Source organism: Phocoena phocoena, chromosome 5, assembly GCF_963924675.1.
Source record: "Phocoena phocoena chromosome 5, mPhoPho1.1, whole genome shotgun sequence".
Lineage (NCBI taxonomy): Eukaryota > Metazoa > Chordata > Mammalia > Artiodactyla > Phocoenidae > Phocoena > Phocoena phocoena.
In genome coordinates, this window is record NC_089223.1 from 19,313,901 (window position 1) to 19,335,282 (window position 21,382).

The 21,382-nt window shown below is 36.0% G+C and overlaps 1 protein-coding gene across 1 annotated transcript in view; it reads left to right on the forward strand.

Moving 5' to 3' along the window:
* BANK1 (B cell scaffold protein with ankyrin repeats 1) overlaps window positions 1-21,382 on the forward strand; it is a 301,567-nt gene that overhangs the window by 110,172 nt on the left and 170,013 nt on the right. Inside the window, exon 6 of the mRNA XM_065877749.1 lies at window positions 3,588-3,693. Coding sequence (XP_065733821.1) covers window positions 3,588-3,693 — 106 coding nt within the window. The remainder of the gene's footprint in view (window positions 1-3,587; window positions 3,694-21,382) is intronic.

Genomic DNA, 21,382 nt, shown 5'->3' on the forward strand with positions numbered 1-21,382 from the left:
CTTCTATTTTTTATTTATTTATTTCAAGAATGAGTGTTATTGCTTGTTGAAACATTTTTATCATGGCTGTTTTAAAATCTTTGTCAGATAATTACAAAATTCTTCTCATCTGGTGTTGGCATTTATTGATTGTCTCTTTTCATTTAGTTAAGAGATCTTTCTGATTCTTGTTTCTTGTATGATAATTGATTTCCTATTGAAATCTGACCATTTCCATTGTATTTAAGGAGAAGAAAAGGAGAAAGTGTAACTCTTCCATCTTCCCAGAAGTAAAAGTCCATAATTCTAATATCTTTTAAAATAGATATTTTATGTATTTTTCTCTTTTAGGAAGAAATACTCATTGTAATAAAGTTGCTTATAGAAATAAGTATATAACATCTTCATATTCAAATAGAATTGTGATCTATAAATATATATGCAAATTACTTTTTAAGTATATTCATCAATCCCACATTCCATCACAGAGCACTGAAAAAATTCCCTTGGAAAAAGTCATATGTTTACTTCATTATTTTGTAATTATTCTTCTGTCTATTTAATTTTTTTGTCTATTTTGTATATTAGTTTTTCTGCTTTCTTTTTCTCATATTCTTGATAAATAGAGATCTGTGTGTGCATGCTTATGTATATATGTTTATATTATTTATGTATATTTAACTTTTCCTAAAACCAAACAGTATTGCCAATATAATTTTATTCTGCTCTTATTTTTTTTATCAAGTTGCTCATTTATAACTAATGTCTTAGGTTGGTTGTGAATTTTGCTGAACAAATATTAAACTACTCCATTTTAATTTTTCTGCTTGGAGAACAGTTGTGCCAACCTCATCAAGTATTCTTAGAGTTGCACGATTTATTTTAAGGAGAGAAAAATTTATGGCATTTTCCAATTTCGATGCCAGTGTTTAGAAATGATGCCTATTTTCATCTTTGACATTTAAAAAGAAGCATAACTACTGAAATCAGGTTTTTCTAGTTAGGGTATCTTCTGGGGAGAAATTTTTGGGGGATTATGTTAGTAAACATTTCTGTGATTTTTCACACCTTTGTTTTGTGTTCTGTACAGTTTATTTATATGCAGGTATAATACTAGTAGCATGATTATGAAATTGAAAACAGAAGTGATTCAGCTAGTTATCATAGGCTAGAATATTAAAGGGTATCTGCACTCTTTCTTAATTAATTAAACATCCTTTTCTGCATAGTGAGAGCTTTTGTTCTGATTCTAAGAACGCTGCTACTTCATTTTAAAAGTTCAATGATATAAGCTGTAGCATTTCTCACATTAAAGTGTCGTAGTGCCTCTGTGGGAGAAATTGTACTTCTAAGATTCCTCCTGGGAACTCATGCTCTTTTGAATTCTCTATGTCTCAGAATTTCAGAGCTGAAGGAACCTGAGGTTATCTTATGCCTAACTTATACAAGAGTGTAGTAACTCTATGACACACTAATCTCTACTCATTAAATCTTGTACACTTTGGGGAAGAAATAGTAAGTTTATCTCTTTATTTAAAAATGTCAAGGACGAGATAATAGCCTATGCAGAACTCTCATGGCCATTGACACAAGTTTTTAAGAAACTTTATAAACTAATGTTAGGGTTTTTATAATTTCTTAATTCCTTTTATCAAGTCCTATAGCTAAAACATATTCTTTTTGAGCTTTAGCATAAAGAATGTGCAAATATATTGCCAGTAATGTTTTGCCCCACTGTTCCTATCAAAGACTTCCTGAAAAGACTGAGTAATAATTACTCTAATATAAAGTTTTCACAACATTATTTATAGAATAGGTCCCACTCAATATCAATATTCAGCCACATAAGCAGTTATAGTTATGCTGATACTTAAATAAGCTTAACTTAATCCACATAACAAACATATCCATGTTACGTATTGTAGGCCTTAAACAACTCCTTGTTGCTTGATGAATTAAAATCTTTTCGTCAGACATACAAGGCACTTTTTTGAAATGCCCGCTTCCTCTCTCTCATTCTTCTGCAGTCTTATGGAAATTCCTGAAATCCTTAACCAGGTCATGCTCCATGACACCTCCCTGACTATATGCAATTTGTGCCTTTAGTCCAGAGCTCCTTATTTGCATAGCAATCTCAACTTTGGTCATCTCCTCCACAGAGCCTTTCCCGACTGTTTCTTCCTCTGTGGAATTGAACCACTTCCCTTTTTGCCTGCCCTGTACCTGACCTGTAGAGATTTTGTATAATAATACCTAGAACTCAGTTCATTGCCTAAAAACAATGACAAGTCCCTAAATGTCTTTTTATTTTTTATTTTATTTTTTTTTGCTGTATGCGGGCCTCTCACCGCTGCGGCCTCTCCCGTTGCGGAGCACAAGCTCCGGACGCGCAGGCTCAGCGGCCATGGCTCACGGGCCCAGCCGCTCCGCGGAACGTGGGATCCTCCTGGACCGGGGCACGAACCCGCGTTCCCTGCATCGGCAGGCGGACTCTCAACCACTGTGCCACCAGGGAAGCCCCACTGAATGTCTTGATGGCAGAGCTTGTTGTCTCATCTCCCCTCCACCTGCTTTTTTTTTTTTTTTTTTTATGAATGATCCGGAGCAAAGGGCTTCACATAGTTCATAGCATTAAGTCAATTAATGTTGGGTTTTGCTTTGCATTCCTTAGCTATAGGTTGAGAAGAAGACTTTCATCCTTTCTCTCCACTTCTAGGTAGGACTTTTAGAAAATCCAGAAAGGCCTGAACCACTTTATTATTTGAGGTGCCCAGATTATTGAGAAATGAAGAAATAGAGTAACATCTTTTTTTTTTTCAATCCAGTCATTTACTTTCTGTGACTCCGTATTGGCGATATGTATAATTTATTTGGAAATCATTTCAAACGTCTTTATTGGACACTTTTGTTCCACAGTTCTCTCTTCACCCATGGCTTTGTTGATTGGCCCACTTCCTCAGCTTTAATCAACTATGTCACACGTCGATCTGGTCCCAGCCATTGCTTCACAAAACTCAGTTCAAAAGAACAGTGGCCTTTGCAATAGGTTATGTCCTTGGTAATAGAACACTCGGATTCTACAGGGCTCCTCCCAAAATGTTCAGATTAGGGAAATAAAGTTGATATATAGTTATTTTATATTTAAAGGAGAAAAATAGGCCAAGATGAATATTCTCCCTCACTTTGACACAGAAATAAAATAATCTATTTAAGACTCTTCCATTGCTAACCCTTAAGGTGAAGAATCAGACTCATCATTTTATTATTTCATTTATTAAAATGTAACATGTATTTTAACAGCATTTATTATTGAAACAAATTTCAGCGTTATCATTGACCACCTGTTACTCTCTTCTAAAATTAGTATTTAAGTAAAGTAACTCATCCAAAAGCAAAGACTTATTTCTTGCATCCGTTCTTCTGTTATTCTAAGAATTGGCTTTTAGGCAAGTCCCTAATGTTTTGTATTATTCTTTAAAAAAAAAGATGTATTATTAAAGATTATTCAGTATTTACTCCAGTCAATAATTTTCTATTATATTACACTAAGATGAGTTTCTCTGTATATACCTGAACTAAGAAAAAGTTTCCTTTTCATTTGAAAACAGAATGACATTGATGAACTTGATCATATTCTCACATCAACATTCAAACAGGAGATACCATATTATGAGTTCCGATCACTCGAAACTGAAATCTACCCTCAAAAAGAACGTGAGTATTTTCCAAATGCATCAATTATTCTGTTTGTCACATTTAAGTGTATGTAACTACTTAATAAATACTATAGCAATATTTATAATATAAATATTATAGCATTGCTGATGAAATGTTTTGACAATTCCCATCCCCTGGTGAGAGAAGTGGTTTTTATTCTAAGGAAATATTTGGATAATGTGTGATGAAAATTGTTCATCATAGCATTATTTATAATTACCAAAAATGGAAATAAATTCCAAAGATAGGTAACTGATCAAATAAATTTTGGTGCATCTGTTAATACAACCATCATAAACAAATTTTATCATAAATTGATTTGCTGGCTGGAGTGATGCTTTGATATATATTTAATCGAATAAAAGCAGGGTATACAGCAGTAGATAGAGTGTGATCCTCTGTTTTAAAAAGTACATATGTTTAATAGCATATGTTTATATATATGTATATATATACATATATATAAATTGATGGTCTGGACAGATATGCGTCTGCTAACAGTTATGTTTGGGTTGTGCAATTTCGGAGATTACATTTTTTCAGTTTGCTTTATCTGTGTTTTGTACAATGACTACATATTATTTTTATCATGTAAATATATATACATATATAAAGAAAAGCATATATAGGAGATACTATAAAAAAATCATACTTCTCAATATTAGCACAAGCTCAGTAGCATACTTTCTATATTAGTTTGTTCCTGCGTAGTTGGTTGACACATTGTTTATAATACATTTATATGCCCAGTATGTGCCAAGCACTATGATGGAGATGTAATGGTGAGTAAGACAGGTATGGAGCAAAAGGATATTAGAGGTCTCCTGTAGGCATACTGTAGGACTAATGGGCAGAGCTTTTTTTCTGTATATTTTCTGTGCTATTTGAAGCAGTTTTATCATCAGGCTGGCAGGCCTGAGGGAAGCGGGAAGAAAAGAATAGGAGCCTTAGGCACAGCCGACTGTGATTCACCCAGATGTGCTAGAACCTGCATTATGTATGGTGAGGTTACATTATGGGGAAAGGTCAATGGTAGGCTAGTTCTGAATAAATAATTTGTGATAGTAGAGCAAACTTATTTTTATTTCCCATATACATTTTAACAACACAATTCACTACAAAGGTTAGACATTAGGTTGGGATAGAAAAGGAACATGACATGATCTCTCACTTAAGACACTCATCATTTAACTGGAGAAACAAGATAATATATATGTAATAATAGAAAGAAACAAGGTGTTACACTTCATGAAATTCATTATACTGACAAAAGAATTTTAGAGAAAAGCTGGATTATTCTTCAGGATATGCTTCCTAAAGGAGGTGGGATTTTACCTAGGTCTTGAATTATGTGTCTCAGTGAGAAAAGAGAAAGGAAACAGGAATTCTAAGGAAGAGAAAGTGTATCCAAAGGTATGAAGATGGAATTATTACACAACTTTACAAATTCCCTCAGCACTATATTTTTTTAGGGTTGTGGAACGAGAATTGTGGGGTTGGAGAGGAGAGGATGACTGTGGTCTCTCATTTTATAGATAAAGAATTCAAGGTGGGATTGAAAGTGCTTCTCAGTGTCTCATTTAGGTTGTACGATATGAATTTTAGAGTTGGAAAGGATGGAATAGACTTGGTCCTTTATTTTTAATTTTTTTTTTTTTTTTGCGATACGCGGGCCTCTCACTGTCGCGGCCTCTCCCGTTGCGGAGCACAGGCTCCAGACGCGCAGGCTCAGCGGTCATGGCTCACGGGCCCAGCCGCTCCGCGGCATGTGGGATCTTTCCGGACCGGGGCATGAACCCACATCCCCTGCATCGGCAGGCGGACTCTCAACCATTGCGCCACCAGGGAAGCCCCCTTTATTTTTATAGAAAAGGAATTCTGGCTTGGTTCAAATGGAGCACCTGATCATGTGGATCTGATTCAATAGGTATGGAGTACAGTCAAGCTTCTGCTTTTTAAAAAAACAAGCCTCAAGATAAAGCTGATGCCGCTAGTCCTCAGACCTTTCACTGAGTATCAAGGGTGTAGAGCAGTGGTTCTCAAACTTGGTGCATATTATAATTAGCTGCAGAGCCTTCAGAATATCCCGTGCCTAAGCCACACCCCCCAAATTAATGAAGAATTTGGGAGTGGGTTCCAGCTATCAGTACTTTTTAAAGTTTCCCAGATTATTCCAGTGGGCAGCCAAGTTTATCGATCCCTAATGGTTTCATATTACTTTCTCATTACAAAGGTTAGAAAGTTAATAGCATATGAAAATTTGGAACCATTCTTAGAATGTAATGATTATTCTGTATTTGAAAAAATATTTTTATAAAAAATCTCATTTTTAAAAAGAAGCTAAAAATGGAAAGTTCAATATAATCTAGGTAATTCATTCAGAAACCATATTGCTGGGTATTGCTAGATGGCAGATGCTATTAAACCCATAACAAGCAAATAACATAACATTAGGTTCTAATTCGTAGTGGAAGTGCAAAATAACATAATACAAATTACATAATAAAATATGCAAGATAGACATGAATATGGCTGAACTCATGTTTCGCTTGCCTCCTTGGCCCTATAATCTTGGATCAATGTCAGCCTCAGAAAATCTGGTCTTTAAGACGTTGCACCTATATTTTCATAATGTTTAAGTTGAATTGATGATGAGATTTGAGAAGGCTTTATACATAAAGTGGAATTAATGGTAGGTTATTGAAGAACTTCTCTAGAAACACCACTAGAGATATTCTGAGAGGTAAATTCAGCAAACAGTGAATTGGGTGTATTTCCGAATGTCTATCCCTGAAGACAGTTCTCCAATAATTTGGTGAAATGTTTCATTTATTAAACATTTATTTATTACTCTATATTTTAGCTGAAATAAATTGGAGGTTAGGACATTGTGAGGGGAAATAATCATAAGGAACTGACAGAGCGTACTTGAGTATTGCCCTATCCTAAGGAGGAGACATGGAGCTCCCCACAGATACCTGTTGTTCTTTAAAAATATGAAATTAAATGCTATGTTAATCAAAACTATTTATCTTATTATTATTCCATCCTCTTTTCTTTTCCAAGTTGATTCTGGTAAATTCTGGATTTAGTCCCTGTCACTTCATTTATAATAAGTAAATTGCTATTCCGTGCCACTATGTCTTGGTCATTTTCACTTCTGTCTAGCCAATAAACTTCCTCATTTACTTTTTTTTCCCTTAGTCAGGCAAAGTTGAGGGGGGTGGGAGTGTTGCAGAGATAAGATAGAAAGTGCACAGGAAATCAAATCTGCTTTAATGTTCTCTTACCCTGTAATGCTTCGTTATTGAATTAAAAATACCATTTTCCATTGATAAGAATTTTCCACTGAAAAAGTTCTCCCTGGAAGTAGAATATAATAAAAGGTTTCCAAATGAACTTGATATATTAATGCAATGTATCATACATGCATTTTGAACATAACAGTCATAGAAATAATTCATAACAACTTTCTAGTGTGTGAATCATCAGGGCTTGTGAAATCAATATAGGAGATCATAACAGACAATGTTTCTGATATATAAGACACTAGAATAGAAGATATCAGAGTGCATCTCTTAAAATAAGAGTATCGCTGTGAGCAGCTTCCATTTTGGTTGTAGTTGTCTGTATAAACACACATGGTCTGAGCCACCAGGAAATCAGGTAGAATGACTTGACTTGGTGTAGTGGTGAGGTAGAACAGCACAACTGGACTAACACAATTGCTTTAGTCTTTCTGTGGCTCTCCCCTATCCTGAGTTTGAAGCCATATTCCAGAGTCTTATAAGTCTTAAACTGCAGCAGGTATGTGAATTTCCCTAACTTCTCTTCCGAACCCTTTCAAAGGCTGGGTAATGCTGAGGATCTCTTCTTATTGATAGGAAAATATAAGTAGTATAGCTTGTTTTTAAAAGTGGCTGGAGTTGCAGGTTTAATCTCCGGAAGTAGCAGTCTGGGGAAAAGGAAACTAGGTTACTTTGAGGCAGATCATGTACCTTCATCCAGAAAGGAGAATGGCTTAATAAAGCCCATGCCAGTTTCTAGAAAAGCATGTTAAAATGTTTAACCATTTACAAAAAGTAGTAATATCTTTATCTGAAACAGGACAGCATATGATCACCAGCGACATGTGGAAATGTTAATTCAGTATATTATCTCCTAAAATGTCTGTGAAATGAGGAGCATGTAACTGGATATTCAGTACACATGTAGTAGTCACTGTGGCCCTAGGATTTATCTTGGACTTGTAATATCTTTAGGTTCACAGAAAATAGCTCATTTGCTATCTGAGTAGAGGAGAACTGAATGTCACTGAGTTGTTTCTTTTTATATCATCAAATAATTTAAACATGCAGAAAAATACAGAAAATAATATAAAAAACACCTGTACCTATCATTTAGGATTGCCAAATCTTAACATTTTGTCACGTTTGCTTCACATCTTTTTTTATAAGAAGTAAAATTCTACAGATATAGTCGAATTTCTGTTTCCCTTTGTGATTCCATACCCTTGAAAAGTAACCATTACTTTAATTAAACTTATTGATGAACATTCCCTTGCAGTTCTTCATTCTTTTACTACATACATTTGTTTCCTTAATTCATATACAGTCATGTGCAATTTTGTAGATTTTGTGTAAATGATAATCATACTTTTTCTTCAATGTACTATTTTTGCCCGGTATTAATATTTTTATATTTATACATGTCTTTATGTAGATCTAGGTCATTCATTTGAAATATTCTATAGCATTGAATTGTTTGACTATACCACAGTATGTATCTGTTCTCCATTATTACCCATTATTATTAATGGGTAATAAAGTTTTCAAGTGTTTTATTGTTGCAATTAATTCTATGATGAACATTCTTGCATATGAATTCCTATGCATATATGTTATAATTCCTCAGGAGATACAATTACCAATAGAATTTCTGAGTTAAACAGGTATGTACTTATTCTGTAGTGCTAGATATTTTCAAATTTCTGTGGAAAATACTTTTACTAATTTATAAATAATTCTACCAGCAGTATTGTGCCATTGTTCCACATCTTTTCTATGTTAAGAACTGTGAGTTAAATATATTTTTTGCAATCTAACAGGTGGGAAGTGGTATCTCACTTTTTAATTGACATTGTCATTACAGATATAGTTGAGCATTTTTCTTCTGTTTATTTACATTTCATTTTTCCTCAGTGAATTTACATTTAATAGTCTTCATTTATTTATGTTGGTTATTTTTTTCTTACTGAATTTTGGGAGATTTCTCTCTCTCTCTCTCTTCATATATATAACATATATATATATATATATATATGATACATATACATATATATTCTGGATAGTAATATTTGTCAGTTTTATACATTGCAAATGTCTATTTAATTGATAGCTTGTCTTTTAATTTATATGTTATATTATGAAGCATATAATTAAATTCATCATAAAACTTGGTATCAGAGCTGATCCCCACCTCATTCTTGAAATTATTTTTGCTCTCCTTATTCCTTTAGTTGCCCTAAAGTTTAGTTGTCTTTTAGTTGTCCTATATTTAGGATCAATGTGTCAAATTCCATGAAATACTCTAATAAAATAGAAAGAACATTGTAGATTAATTTAGTAAAAACTGTCATTTTTACTATACTTAACTCTCTCTGTCGTAAGCATGATATTTATTTGGGTTTTTTTACGTCTTTCCAGAAAAAATATTTTTTGAAATTCTTAAAAACCGTTGTTAGATTTATTTCTGTTTATTTCATGGTTTTGTTAACATCAAAACTATTATTTTAAAATTATTTGTGACTACTCCTTTTCTTGATACCTATGGGATTGAGCCAGGAATCTTCTAAATCTAGCATTGTTCTACATGGAAAGAAAAGTTTTTGAAAATGAGGAATTACTAATCTTATTCCCTGAAAAGAAAATTAGGAACAGATGGAAGCAATTATCAAGGATATTTTACAAAAAAAATTTTTCAGTGTCTTCCCAAAATATGAATTTCACAATGCATGAAGTTGTATGGACCTTTCTAGTTTTCATTTTAAACCACTGGAGAAGAAAATTGGGGCAATGAAGAAATCAATGCAAAAGAAAAGAAATGGTGAAGATTATTTCACATTCTGACATGAGAAGTAATAGATGATAGGAAAAAATGTAGTCATGTAAACTCACTTCAAATTAGTAACAAACGCATCACTGTTGGGTAAATACGCAAAATTAGGAACAGATTTACACATAACACATTATCAAAACTTGTAGAGCTTGAGTGAATTGGAGCTTTGGCATGTAAATTGACTGTAAAATGATGGATTCTTCCACTTCATTTTTTTTGGTAACACAACCTACCAGTACAGATTTTCACATATCCTACAAAGGATATTTTTAGCATATTTTCAAGTTAGTTTTATGAATTGATGGTTTAATTTGTATCAAATAATAATAAAATTAAGCAACCACTTTGAATCCTGCAAAATGATTTTTTACTTGATTAACAAAAAAAAAAAGAAAAGAAAAGAAAAAAGCATTTTTTTCAGTATTATACTGCTATTACTCACTTTTACAGTGTTTCTTCAAGGAGTCTGTGAAGTTTGAAAATAAATGCTTATAAAGATGACTATGGTTTAAGGATGTAAGTAAAAATTAGGAAAAAAGGAAGAAGGAGGTGGGGGGAAAGGAAGAAAAGTTTATGTCGGGGCTAGAATTTGGCCTTCTCCATACTTGAGTTATTCCCCAGACCAGGAAGCACCTCTGACCTTGAGTCTACTGGGAACATAGGGAAGACAGAACAATATGTCTTGCAGAATCAAAGAAACTTCCCTGATCTCAGGCTGCATTGTAACACTGTAGAGATAGGCCGTGTGCCATCCTGAGTCCAACAAGCATTGAGGCCAACCCTTGACCACTTTGACCAATGAGTGGTTAACCTTCTCCACCTCTCAACAACATTCATAGTTCGTTTCTCATTCTGCTCATTGCTATCACTGTAACATCACATAATTGTATTGTTACAATAAGGGAACAGTTGTGTAATAGTTGAGGATTCTGTAGTTATAGATGAAGAAGGTGAGTCTGCAAATGTAATATTTTCTCTCAATTAAGAAAACTTTGATCAAAAAGATTCTGTTAAGGGCTTCCCTGGTGGCACAGTGGTTGAGAGTCCGCCTGCCGATGCAGGGGACACGGGTTCGTGCCCTGGTCCGGGAAGATCCCACATGCTGCGGAGCGGCTGGGCCCGTGAGCCATGGCCGTTGAGCCTGCGCGTCCGGAGCCTGTGCTCCGCAACGGGAGAGGCCACAACAGTGAGAGGCCCACATACTGCGCAAAAAAAAAAAAAAAAGATTCTGTTAAGCAATCTTATTTATTCATTTATATTACAAATGTAAGCAAAGTGTCAGACACTCTTCTAGGCACTACAGACATGGGGGCCATTATAGAAAAATCTGTTTTTTTGGAGTTTTATTTTAATGAGGGCAGCAGAAAAGCAATAACAAAATAAGCAGTTTTATTTCAAAAGGGATACTGGTAATGACAAAAATACAGTAAAGTGAGAGTATAGGGAGTTAGGAGGTGATGACAAGTCATGCAAATATTTTTAAATGGTTTGGTATCATCTAATTTACATTTTAAAAATTGTTGCTATAGAGAACACATTACAGGTGTATAAGAATGGAAGCAGAGAAACCAGATAGGAGGCCATAGTGGTCTCAGGGAGACATGATGGTGGCTGTCACCTGGTGTTGGCAGTGGAGGTGTTGACACTTGCTCTTACCTGATAGATATTTGAAAGTGACGATGGTGAGACTTGCTGACATATTGTCAAAAGCCCAGGAAGGAGGTCATACGTGGTATTCACAGCCATGGCCTGGATGAGATCATTCGATAGAAAGTATAGTTCAGAGCAAAGGTCTGAGTCCTGGGCAATGCAGTATTTAGAGATCTGGAAGAAAAGTTTCCATAAAAGGAGACTGACAGCAGGAATGCCGGCTGAAGTAGGATTATGGTGTCTTGAGACAAGTGAAGAAAATGCTTCTGAGGGAAGAAAGTGATCAACCATGTCATATCCTACTTCAAAGAGTAAGAGTGGAAAATGCCACAAAATAATTTGTGATTTACAGAAATATTCATTAATACCAAAAATGCCCCCCGGTCGATCCAGGTGTTCCCCAAATCTTTGTACCAAGAATACCATGTAGATCTTCTGGTTTCTCCTTAAAGTCTGTATCAGTGGGTAGTGTCTCTAAAGCAAATACTGGGAAGATAAAGAAGTATAGTTCTGATTAACTGCTCCCCAAGACCCCCCAGATTCTGTAAAATATCTAAAAGTAATTGAATATTCAGACCAATTGAGAGAATGCAAGATGTTAACAAGCGAAAAAAGAAGCACTATCCAGGAGAAACAGAGGAGAGGATTATGTCAAGTTTCTATTAACTGCCATTTGGACTCATTTTCTTTGTAGTGAACCTAAATTTCATTTGGTGTATACCTTCCTTCATTTTAAGCACCTCCAAAGTTGAAGACGGAGTTTAGGTATATAGATATTGGGAGAAGGAATGAATAGAAGCCTACAGGACAGATTATGAACAGGGCAGTATAAAATACAAGGACCAGGATAGCAGATGAGGAAAAAAAAAATGTAACCAATTGGGCTGAGAATCCAAAGTGTGTGATCACAGCAGGGTTAACAGCACACAGTAAAGAACAAGCTTTCAAGCTCAAGCACTTTGCTTCATTGTCTCAGTTACTTTCACATCATTCCTATCTAGCTGAGAACCAGTTTCTGACTTGAGTCATCCTGGAAGCCAGAAAGATGAGCTTTCTCACAGAAAGTTGAGAATTGCACTTTTACAGAAGAAATTCTTGGCAATAATGGCAATCTGGGAAATAAGCATGACCTCTACCCATGATATTTGACTGACTATAAGAAATTGTATCCTCCATGATCATTATCAACAGAATCCAAATGGAGATTACTTCTGTAAGAATATGATGTGTGATGTTTGGTTGAAATATTGTTTCTAACAATGCTTTATTTCTCACAGTGCTGTCAGATGGTGTTTCTCTAAGAAATAATTAAGGGAAATATCTTTTAGCATTAAACTTTCTCTTCTATTTGAGTCTTTTCTGTTTACTACCCATAAGAAGATATTTTTAAAAATGTAAACCATGACGAAAGAGGGACACCCTTAGAGAAACTGAATAGAATGGAGAGAAAGTCGACTCCAGACATACTTTGTATCCTTTGCAGTTTTATTTCACTCTCTTATTAGGTTAATCTCAATTTTATTGGCTACCTACTCTTGCTTATTTATGCAAACCAAGCCCCATTCTTTTTTGTATTGATACTTTTGCTCTCAAACTTTAGTGGGCATCAGAGTCGCTTGGAAGGTTTGTTAAAACTCGGATTGCTAGGCCCCATTTAGAATTTCTGATACCACAGATCTGGGGTGGGCCAAAGAATTTTACATTTTTCACAAATTCATAGATGATGTGGATGCTATCGGTCTGTGAATCACCAGGAAACCGTTGATTGAACACAGCAGTAACGGGTGGTACAATTTCTTTTCTGTTCTTTCCTTTCCTTTTCTTTTCCTTTCTTTTCTTTTCTTTGATAAGTTAAGTACCTGAATAAAATTGACATGAATAAAATTAAAGTCAAGATAGCAGATTTTTTTTTATTCGCTCACTCCATGTCCCAGGACTAAAGATCATGGATACAGAATGAAGTAGTCTTAGAGTGATTGTTTATCTCAAAAATGCATGTTTTTGAGTATCATTATTAAAAATAAAAATAAACCCTCATGGATTCTTAGAAGTGTAACACACTTGGCTTCAAACTAGGAACCCTTCTAGATACTGAGGGAAGATAGAGGAATGTGAGATAAATAGAATAAATAAAACCCATACACTCAGCGGGCACCCAAGAAGAGGGAAGAGAAAATAAAACCACAAAGTTAAGTGTCACTAATGTAGTGTGTTCTGTACTAATAAGAACCAACACTTGCATTTTGTGTACTCTGTGTCAAGAATAATTCTAAGCACCTTACTTAATCTCATTTAATTCCTCTCAACCAACCCATGGTAGGTAATATTTTAAACTCTGATTTACAGATGAGGCATTGAGAATTTATATCATTTGCTCAAATGGTGGCAGCCCTGGGACTTGGATCCAGTCAGCCCAGCTGAGGTTATTAACCACTCCTCAGCCACTGCAGCCCTATACATTGTAAGGAGCTATAGCTCCAGGGGGTCACAGGAGCCCAGAGAAAGAGGGACAGTTGGAGGAAGCTTCCCAGGAAGATGATCTTACATTTAGAGGAAAGGTTATGAATTATTTCTGCTAAATTATTTTAAATTACTACTTTAATGAATAATTTATAAAGGCAAGTTTGAAATTATCTCAGATACTCTTTATGTTATTTTTTGCAGTCCCAGAAACATGGTGATTTTTGTTTCACAGTGCGTGATTTCCTTCAAATCACCACTTTTGCCTCTATGGACAAATACTATCCTTTAGGAAGGAGCCCTGTCTCTTTTGTTCATGGATTTATTCCTAGCGCCTAGAAGAGTTTCTAGCATTCAATAAATATTTACCACATTAACTTGATAATGGCAACAAAGTTAACCATAGACTAAAATCATTGAAACCCTGGTAAGCATTAGGTATTAGACTAGTATTATTTGAGCTCCAAAAATAAAACAGCTCTTCTTTGTAGGAATATAAGGCAGCTATATGTAATGTCACTTTCTCTCCTTTCTACCTCTTATCTATGGCCTCTGCCATTAACAGAATGAAACATCGGCCTGTGAGCCTTCTGAATGTGCTGCGCTGAACTGTGTACAGTGAGTGAGACACACGTGCTCATCTCCTCTGGGTTGACACAAAAAAATGTAGGTGTTTCAAGGTCAAAAGTAGTAAGTTTAAATCTGTAAGTTTATCGTAGGATTAGGGAAAAAACATAAATAGTGTCCATTAGTAACTGATAACAGGGCATAGTCTCTGTAATATTCACTCATTTTTTAAAGAAAAATGCAAGCAAGGGTTAGCTTCAATTACACACACACACACGCACGCACAGCAACTTGCTTTTTTTTTGTAAATTGAATAAATTAATCCTTAAGGAACTCCCTCTTACTTTTGCAGCTGTTGTGCAATGATAATTTTCAAAACTAGAGTGTCTATCCTCTGAAACTCTTGACAGGTCCAAAACCTCCCCCCACCCCCATACTACCCAATCACTACCCTACCTGCAAGCCATCTCCCTGTGCTTCCTAAAGGGATTCCTTTGCTCTCTGGATTATGCCATTACCAAATAGTTACAGAATATCTTTTTAGTGTCGCTGCAGGTGTAAAGATTCACTGCATGACTCTGAGAAGAATAGGAACTCAAAAATGTAGAAGAACTTGGTTTTTTATGTCTTGTTATGGTTTACCAAAACCACCACAGTCATTTTCCTCACTGAATTAGTCAGGATTCTCCAGAGAAATGGAATGAAGAGAATGGACTGAGAGAGAAAGACAGAGAGAGGTTTACTTTAAGGAACTGGCTCACGGGATTGTGAGGCTGGCAATTCTGAAATCTGCAGGGCGGACCAACAAGCTGACAGGTCCAGCAGAAGTTGATGTTACAGCCTTGAGTCCAAAGGCAGTCTGGAAACTGAATTCCTTCCTCTTTGGTGAACCTCAGTCTTTTCTCCTAGGGCCTTCAACTGATTGGGTGAGGCTTGCCCACATTATGGAGGGTAATTGGGTCAAATTCTACTTACTTAAATATTAATCACATCTAAAAAAATGCTGGCACAGTAACATCCAGGCTGGTGTTTGACCAAACAACTGGGCGCCATAACCAAGACAGTTGACACATAAAATTAACCATCACACTCTCCATCATCCTATCGTTCAGATGCCAGCAGCTCTAAACAGCTGTAATCCACCCACACACATTTGGGATCCCCAACAATCAGTTTGAAAAATGCTGGTCAATAGATTTGCAAAGCAACTGTAACGCAGTGGATAGAAAAATCTCTCAGAATAGCCTATCCTGGTTTACGGACTTGAGGATTGTTGACGGTGTGGTAACAGCTGCAATCTGGGTCATGTACATAATATAAACTCTTGGTCAAGGAGCAGTAGATATTGCTTACAGTGTTAAGATATGTTGAATTGTGGCGCTGTTACCACTTTCCTGTTTCCTGAGAGTGAGGTTACCACGTTTTGCTTAGTGTAGTAAACTAAATAATTGCCTCCTAAAGATATATATTCACATCCTAGTTCCTAATCTATGACTTTGTTACCTTATGTGGCAAAAGGAGCGCGGCAGCCCTATTTCAGAATACTTCCTCTTCCACAAAACAAGGGTTCTGTGGTGATTATTAATGTTTAGTGATACAGCAGCTAAGTTGATAACGAATATGCTCTACTCGAAGACACATATGTCTAATTTGATTTAGCGCTATATAATCGTATTGCCAGCAGCTACCCCATCAACAGCCCCACCTGTGCTTCTCCGTGACAATGATCTGTCCCCTTCTCTAATGAATACACTTTCTCTTCTACCTTGTAACTTTGTAGCCATAAACCTGAGTGGTATCTTAAATCAACTCTTTCCTTCAGAGCTTATAAAGTCAATCATCTAGTCCGGTAAACTTTTCTTTGGAAATGTCTGGCATCTCTGTCCTTGTCCATTTTTACTGCCACCACTCTAATTCAGGCCATCAATTATTTCTCCTTCCTCCTGAAACAGCTTTCTAGGAGGTTTCCCTAACATGCTTCACCTTTCTTTCCAACCATCCTACACTTAGGTGCTTCCCAAATCATTCTCAGATTCCATTTATATTCTGTCCCTATATTACATATGCTGGTGTTCCCAAAGCTCTCTCTCCAGCCCCTTTATTGCCCAAAAAATTTTCCCAGATTTTTTCCTGCCTTAGTTCACTTTTATTATCAAAATTATTTAATATTTTTTAAAGAATAAATCAGGTTCTCAAGACTCCAAGAAGTCCTCAAAAAATGCCAAATACTCCTTACTAATGAAATCACGCATCTTTGCCAGATAAGTTGATTTACTGCTTGGTAGTATTACATTCCTTGGCGTTCCATGTGAAACCCATACAAGGACAGTGGGTAGCTTTCTACCTGTAAGGCATGGCCTGGTGGTGGTCAGCCATCTGATCCCAGCCCAGCCCAAGTTGTTTCCACACTCTTGCTGTTCCAGGTTTCCTGGATCTTTCTAAGCTCTTTCCTGGCTTCTTTCTAGGTTCTTGGTCCCTTTGCTGTTAAGAATCAGAAGAGACAAAATTGGTAATTTTCAAAAGGTATTTTTTAAATGAACACAGAGGAGCACAGTACAATCACACATGGATTTCTAGAGATTTCTTATTTTAACCAGAGGTTAGCCACAGATTGGGCTGGTTAAACGTGGATCAGCTCCACTCTTTTTATTGCCTCATCACTGTCTGGGTTCAGTAGTGGAAAGTGGACTATAAACAACCCTATTCAAATGCTGTGAGATTTAATTTTAATTAATACCAATTCCAAGAACTGCTAATTAGAAATGTACTCGCCTCTTTGCTTCCTCACATTACCTCCAGACATGGACTCCAAGCTTCCCACTCTTACATATTTTGTAATATGAGAGATAACAAATTGCATCAAAGGCCTTTAATGAACCATTATTTCCCATGTGCATTTAATTTAGAGTATCAAGATTTTAGAAATACGATAATGTTGGTAGTATTTTTGGTTGCTTGAAATCCTAAATAGGGTTAAATGTCTACTCTTTCAACAGACGGGAAGAATGACACCTCACATGGTGTATATGTGCTTCTCCTGTCACAGAGCAATCAGATTCATAAACCCAGCAATGCTCTGTCTTACAGATCCACAGAAATACTAACATTTCATCAGACTCCAAATCCTATGATGAAAGGAATGAAAATCATTACCTTTCTTCAACCTTCACAAAGATCATCCTTACTCCTTTCGTTGGTATCTGATTCGCATCAGGGAAAATTACCCTAAAACCATCTGTGGCATGGCCTCTAGCTCAGAAGAATGTCCTAAATCCTACAGTTCTGACCCCAACCTTATAATTTCATAAATGAAGAAACTGAGGTGCAGGGAAATGAAAGAACTTTCATAAGCACCATGTAGCTGAGCTGGGATTAGAATGCAGATCTCCTGACTCTTTATCTTCTCTTTTTTGTGTGCTTCATTGTTTTGTCCTATAGTGGCCACCTGGTCATCACACATTGAGTGAATAAAGATTTACTATTCCAGATAGTGATTTAAGAGAACAGTGGATTACATGGTCATGCACTTCCAGTTTGCATACTCATCTTACTTTAAAACTTTTAAAGCTAACCCAGGACATACTCCCACTTTATTATTCTGGTGAGAGCTAGGTTAATGTTTTGGAAGCTTGGTTTGATAACTTCAATCTAATTATTGGCCATTGTTTATAGGGATTATGTGGAACTGTTGGAAATGGCTCAGCCCAAACAAACATTTCTTTACTAGGTTCTAGCTCATCTATTTATTTTTATTTGCAAAAACTAGTGAAATTGGATTTTCATTGAAAAATTCCCCTGCCAGACACTTAATTCTGTTCCCCTGAAATTACCATTTGACAGACATTGGCTGAAACAACTGAAAACTGAAAATTTATTTTGTCTGGAAGAAAAGTCAAAAGCAAATTGGTCACCCCTTAGTGTGAGTTATGACTTCTTTATTCACACCTTGATAATAGAAACAGATATAAAGAATCTTCATTAATTAAATGAAAATTGCCGTGAAAGGAAGCAGATGTTATACTGTAGATTAAACACATTCTAAAAAGTTTTTTTTTAATATCTTCTTAAGGAATCTATTATTTTAATCTAATAGTTAAGATTAACAAACTGTTTGCAAAACAAATGCTGTGAGTTTACGAAAATAACTAAATGGTCTTTAGGTCTCGTAGGACTTCTGCCTCTGATTAAGATGTACAACATCATAAGAGTCTGTTGTTCTTATTGTAATAGTAAGAAGCAAGCAAGATGATCTTCAAAATCACAGTTTCTTTTTTAAATACAGCAGAAAATGAATGACAAAAGAAACCTAAATGAACTAAATTCCAGAAAGGGACAAGTCCTTCACAAAAGAGAAGAAACTCATGACTTCCATCCCATCCCAGGAGGATAAGAACTCACTGTAGATGAGGAGTAAAGAGAAACCACCTGAACATTTAGCAAACATTTAATGGCTGTACTTAGGCTACTGTGATGGATGAAAATCCCAAAGAGTCCCTGTTACAGAGCAGGTCTGTATCACCCACTAACTCTCTTTTGTAGGCCGTCATAAGTGCACAGAGCTAGTATGCCAATGGCTGGACGAGGGCAGTAAGGTTGAGAGATATCCTTAAAATCCCTGAGGACCACTAGTGGCTGCTAAAGAGTGAGAGTCGGACAGGCTTGCTGAGACAAATTGCATCAAAGCTTTTGCCATGTGGAAAGCAGCAGCAGACAGATTCTAAATACAGAGAGACATAAAAGTGGAAAAAACACCTCCAAGCTATTGGGATAATAAGGAGTCTGCCTTAACTGAGTGTATACAGAGGCCCCCTCAAAATCTGAGCAAGATATTCTTTTTTTTTTCTTTTTAACATCTTTATTGGAGTATAATTGCTTTACAATGGTGTGTTAGTTTCTGCTTTATAACAAAGTGAATCAGCTATACATATACATATATCCCCATATCCCCTTCCTCTTGCGTCTCCCTCCCACACTCCCTATCCCACCCCTCTAAGTGGTCACAAAGCACCGAGCTGATCTCCCTGTGCTATGCGGCTGCTTCCCACTAGCTATCTGTTTTACATTTGGTAGTGTATATATGTCCATGCCACTCTCTCACTTTGTCCCAGCTTACCCTTCCCCCTCCCCATATCCTCAAGTCCATTCTCTAGTAGGTCTGTGTCTTTATTCCCATCCTGAGCAAGATTTTCTGATGTGAAAAATTCTGGAGGCAGAACTGGAGAGAAAAAAAAGAGCCATCCTGTGACCCAAAGGCTGGCAGCCAGTCTGTAGAGCAACAGAGATTTCTTGAGTCTTACCAAAGCTCAGGTCCCAAGCTGTGCTGAAGAAAGTTATGATTCTGCCCTCAAAATATTTGAAGCCAGTGGTTAACTAAATCGAAGTAAAGCCTCAGAAAATGACCAAGTTCTGCTCACTTACAGATTAATTTGAATCAGCTTCCAAGTCTAGTTGTCTGACTGAAGAAAGGGTATGCCTTATTCTAGGGGTAAATATTATTTATTTCAGTCCTTTAGTACAATGTTCAGCATGCAATATAAAATCACAAGGAGCACAAAGAAGGAATGAAAGATGACCTGTGGTCAAGAAAAGAGACAGTCATAAGAGGCAAACACAGAAATGCTCCAGATGGTGAAATAATTCGGATAGGAACATTAAGGTAACTATGATAAATATGTTATAGAATCTATTGTAAAAGTTGCACAACATGCATGAAGAGATGGAGAGTTCATCAGAGCATTGGAAATTGTAATAAAAAACAAAAGGAAATTCTAGAAACATAAAATATCAGAAAATTTTTAGATATTTGATGAGCCTAATTGTAGAAAAAAGAGAAAAGAATCAGTTTACTTGAAGACAGTCAAATTATTCAAGCTGATAAAGAGAGGAAAAATCCAGAGTCTAAGTAAAGCCTTAAAAAAAGAACAAGCTCAGGGCTTCCCTGGTGGCGCAGTGGTTGGGAGTCTGTCTGCAAATGCAGGGAACGTGGGTTCGTGCCCCGGTCCGGGAAGATCCCACATGCCACTGCAATGGGAGAGGCCACAACAGTGAGAGGCCCACTTACCGCAAAAACAAAAAAAACAAAAAAAACAAAAAAAACAAGCTCAGCTCATCTACGTATTAATTTGGCTCAGTTTTGACTCAAGGTCTATGAGATAATACTACATGATCAAACATGTATAATTGAGTTCTCAGAATAAAGATGAGAGACAATGAGGCAGAAAAATATTTGAAGAAATAATGGCTGAGAATGATCCAAAATTGAGGAATGACATTAACCCACAGATTTAATAAGCTCTGCAACCCCCTAGTAGAATATATACAAAAATATTATACCTACACATACCATAGTTAAAGGTGTATGTAGGTATAATATTTTTGTATATATTCTACTAGGGGATGAAAATCAAAGATAAAGAGAAAATTTTAAAAGTGCCTGTGGTAGGGGTGGGGATGAGGATGTGTGTGTTGAAGAAAGCACATGCCATACAGAAAACAATTATAAGAATTACGTCTGACTTCTCATTAGAAATAGAGGGCAGAGGACGATGGAATACAAGAGTATATACTGTTTGATTCCATTTATATGAAATACAAGATGAAATAAAATTTATCTGTGTTGATAGAAATTACACAGTAGTTGCCTCTGAAGTGACGAATTGACTCGAATGGAGCAGGAGGGGACTTGTGGTGGTGATAGAAGTTTCCTTAGCTTGTTTTGGGTGATGGTTACATGGGTGTATACAACTGTCAAGATGCATGAAACCGATGATCAGTGTATTCTTAAATATAAATTATACTTCTGTATTTTTTTCAGAAGCCAATCGAAACATCAGTATCTTTTAGCAAAAACATTAGTGATCATGTGATCTAGAATGAAATTAAGCACTGAAGA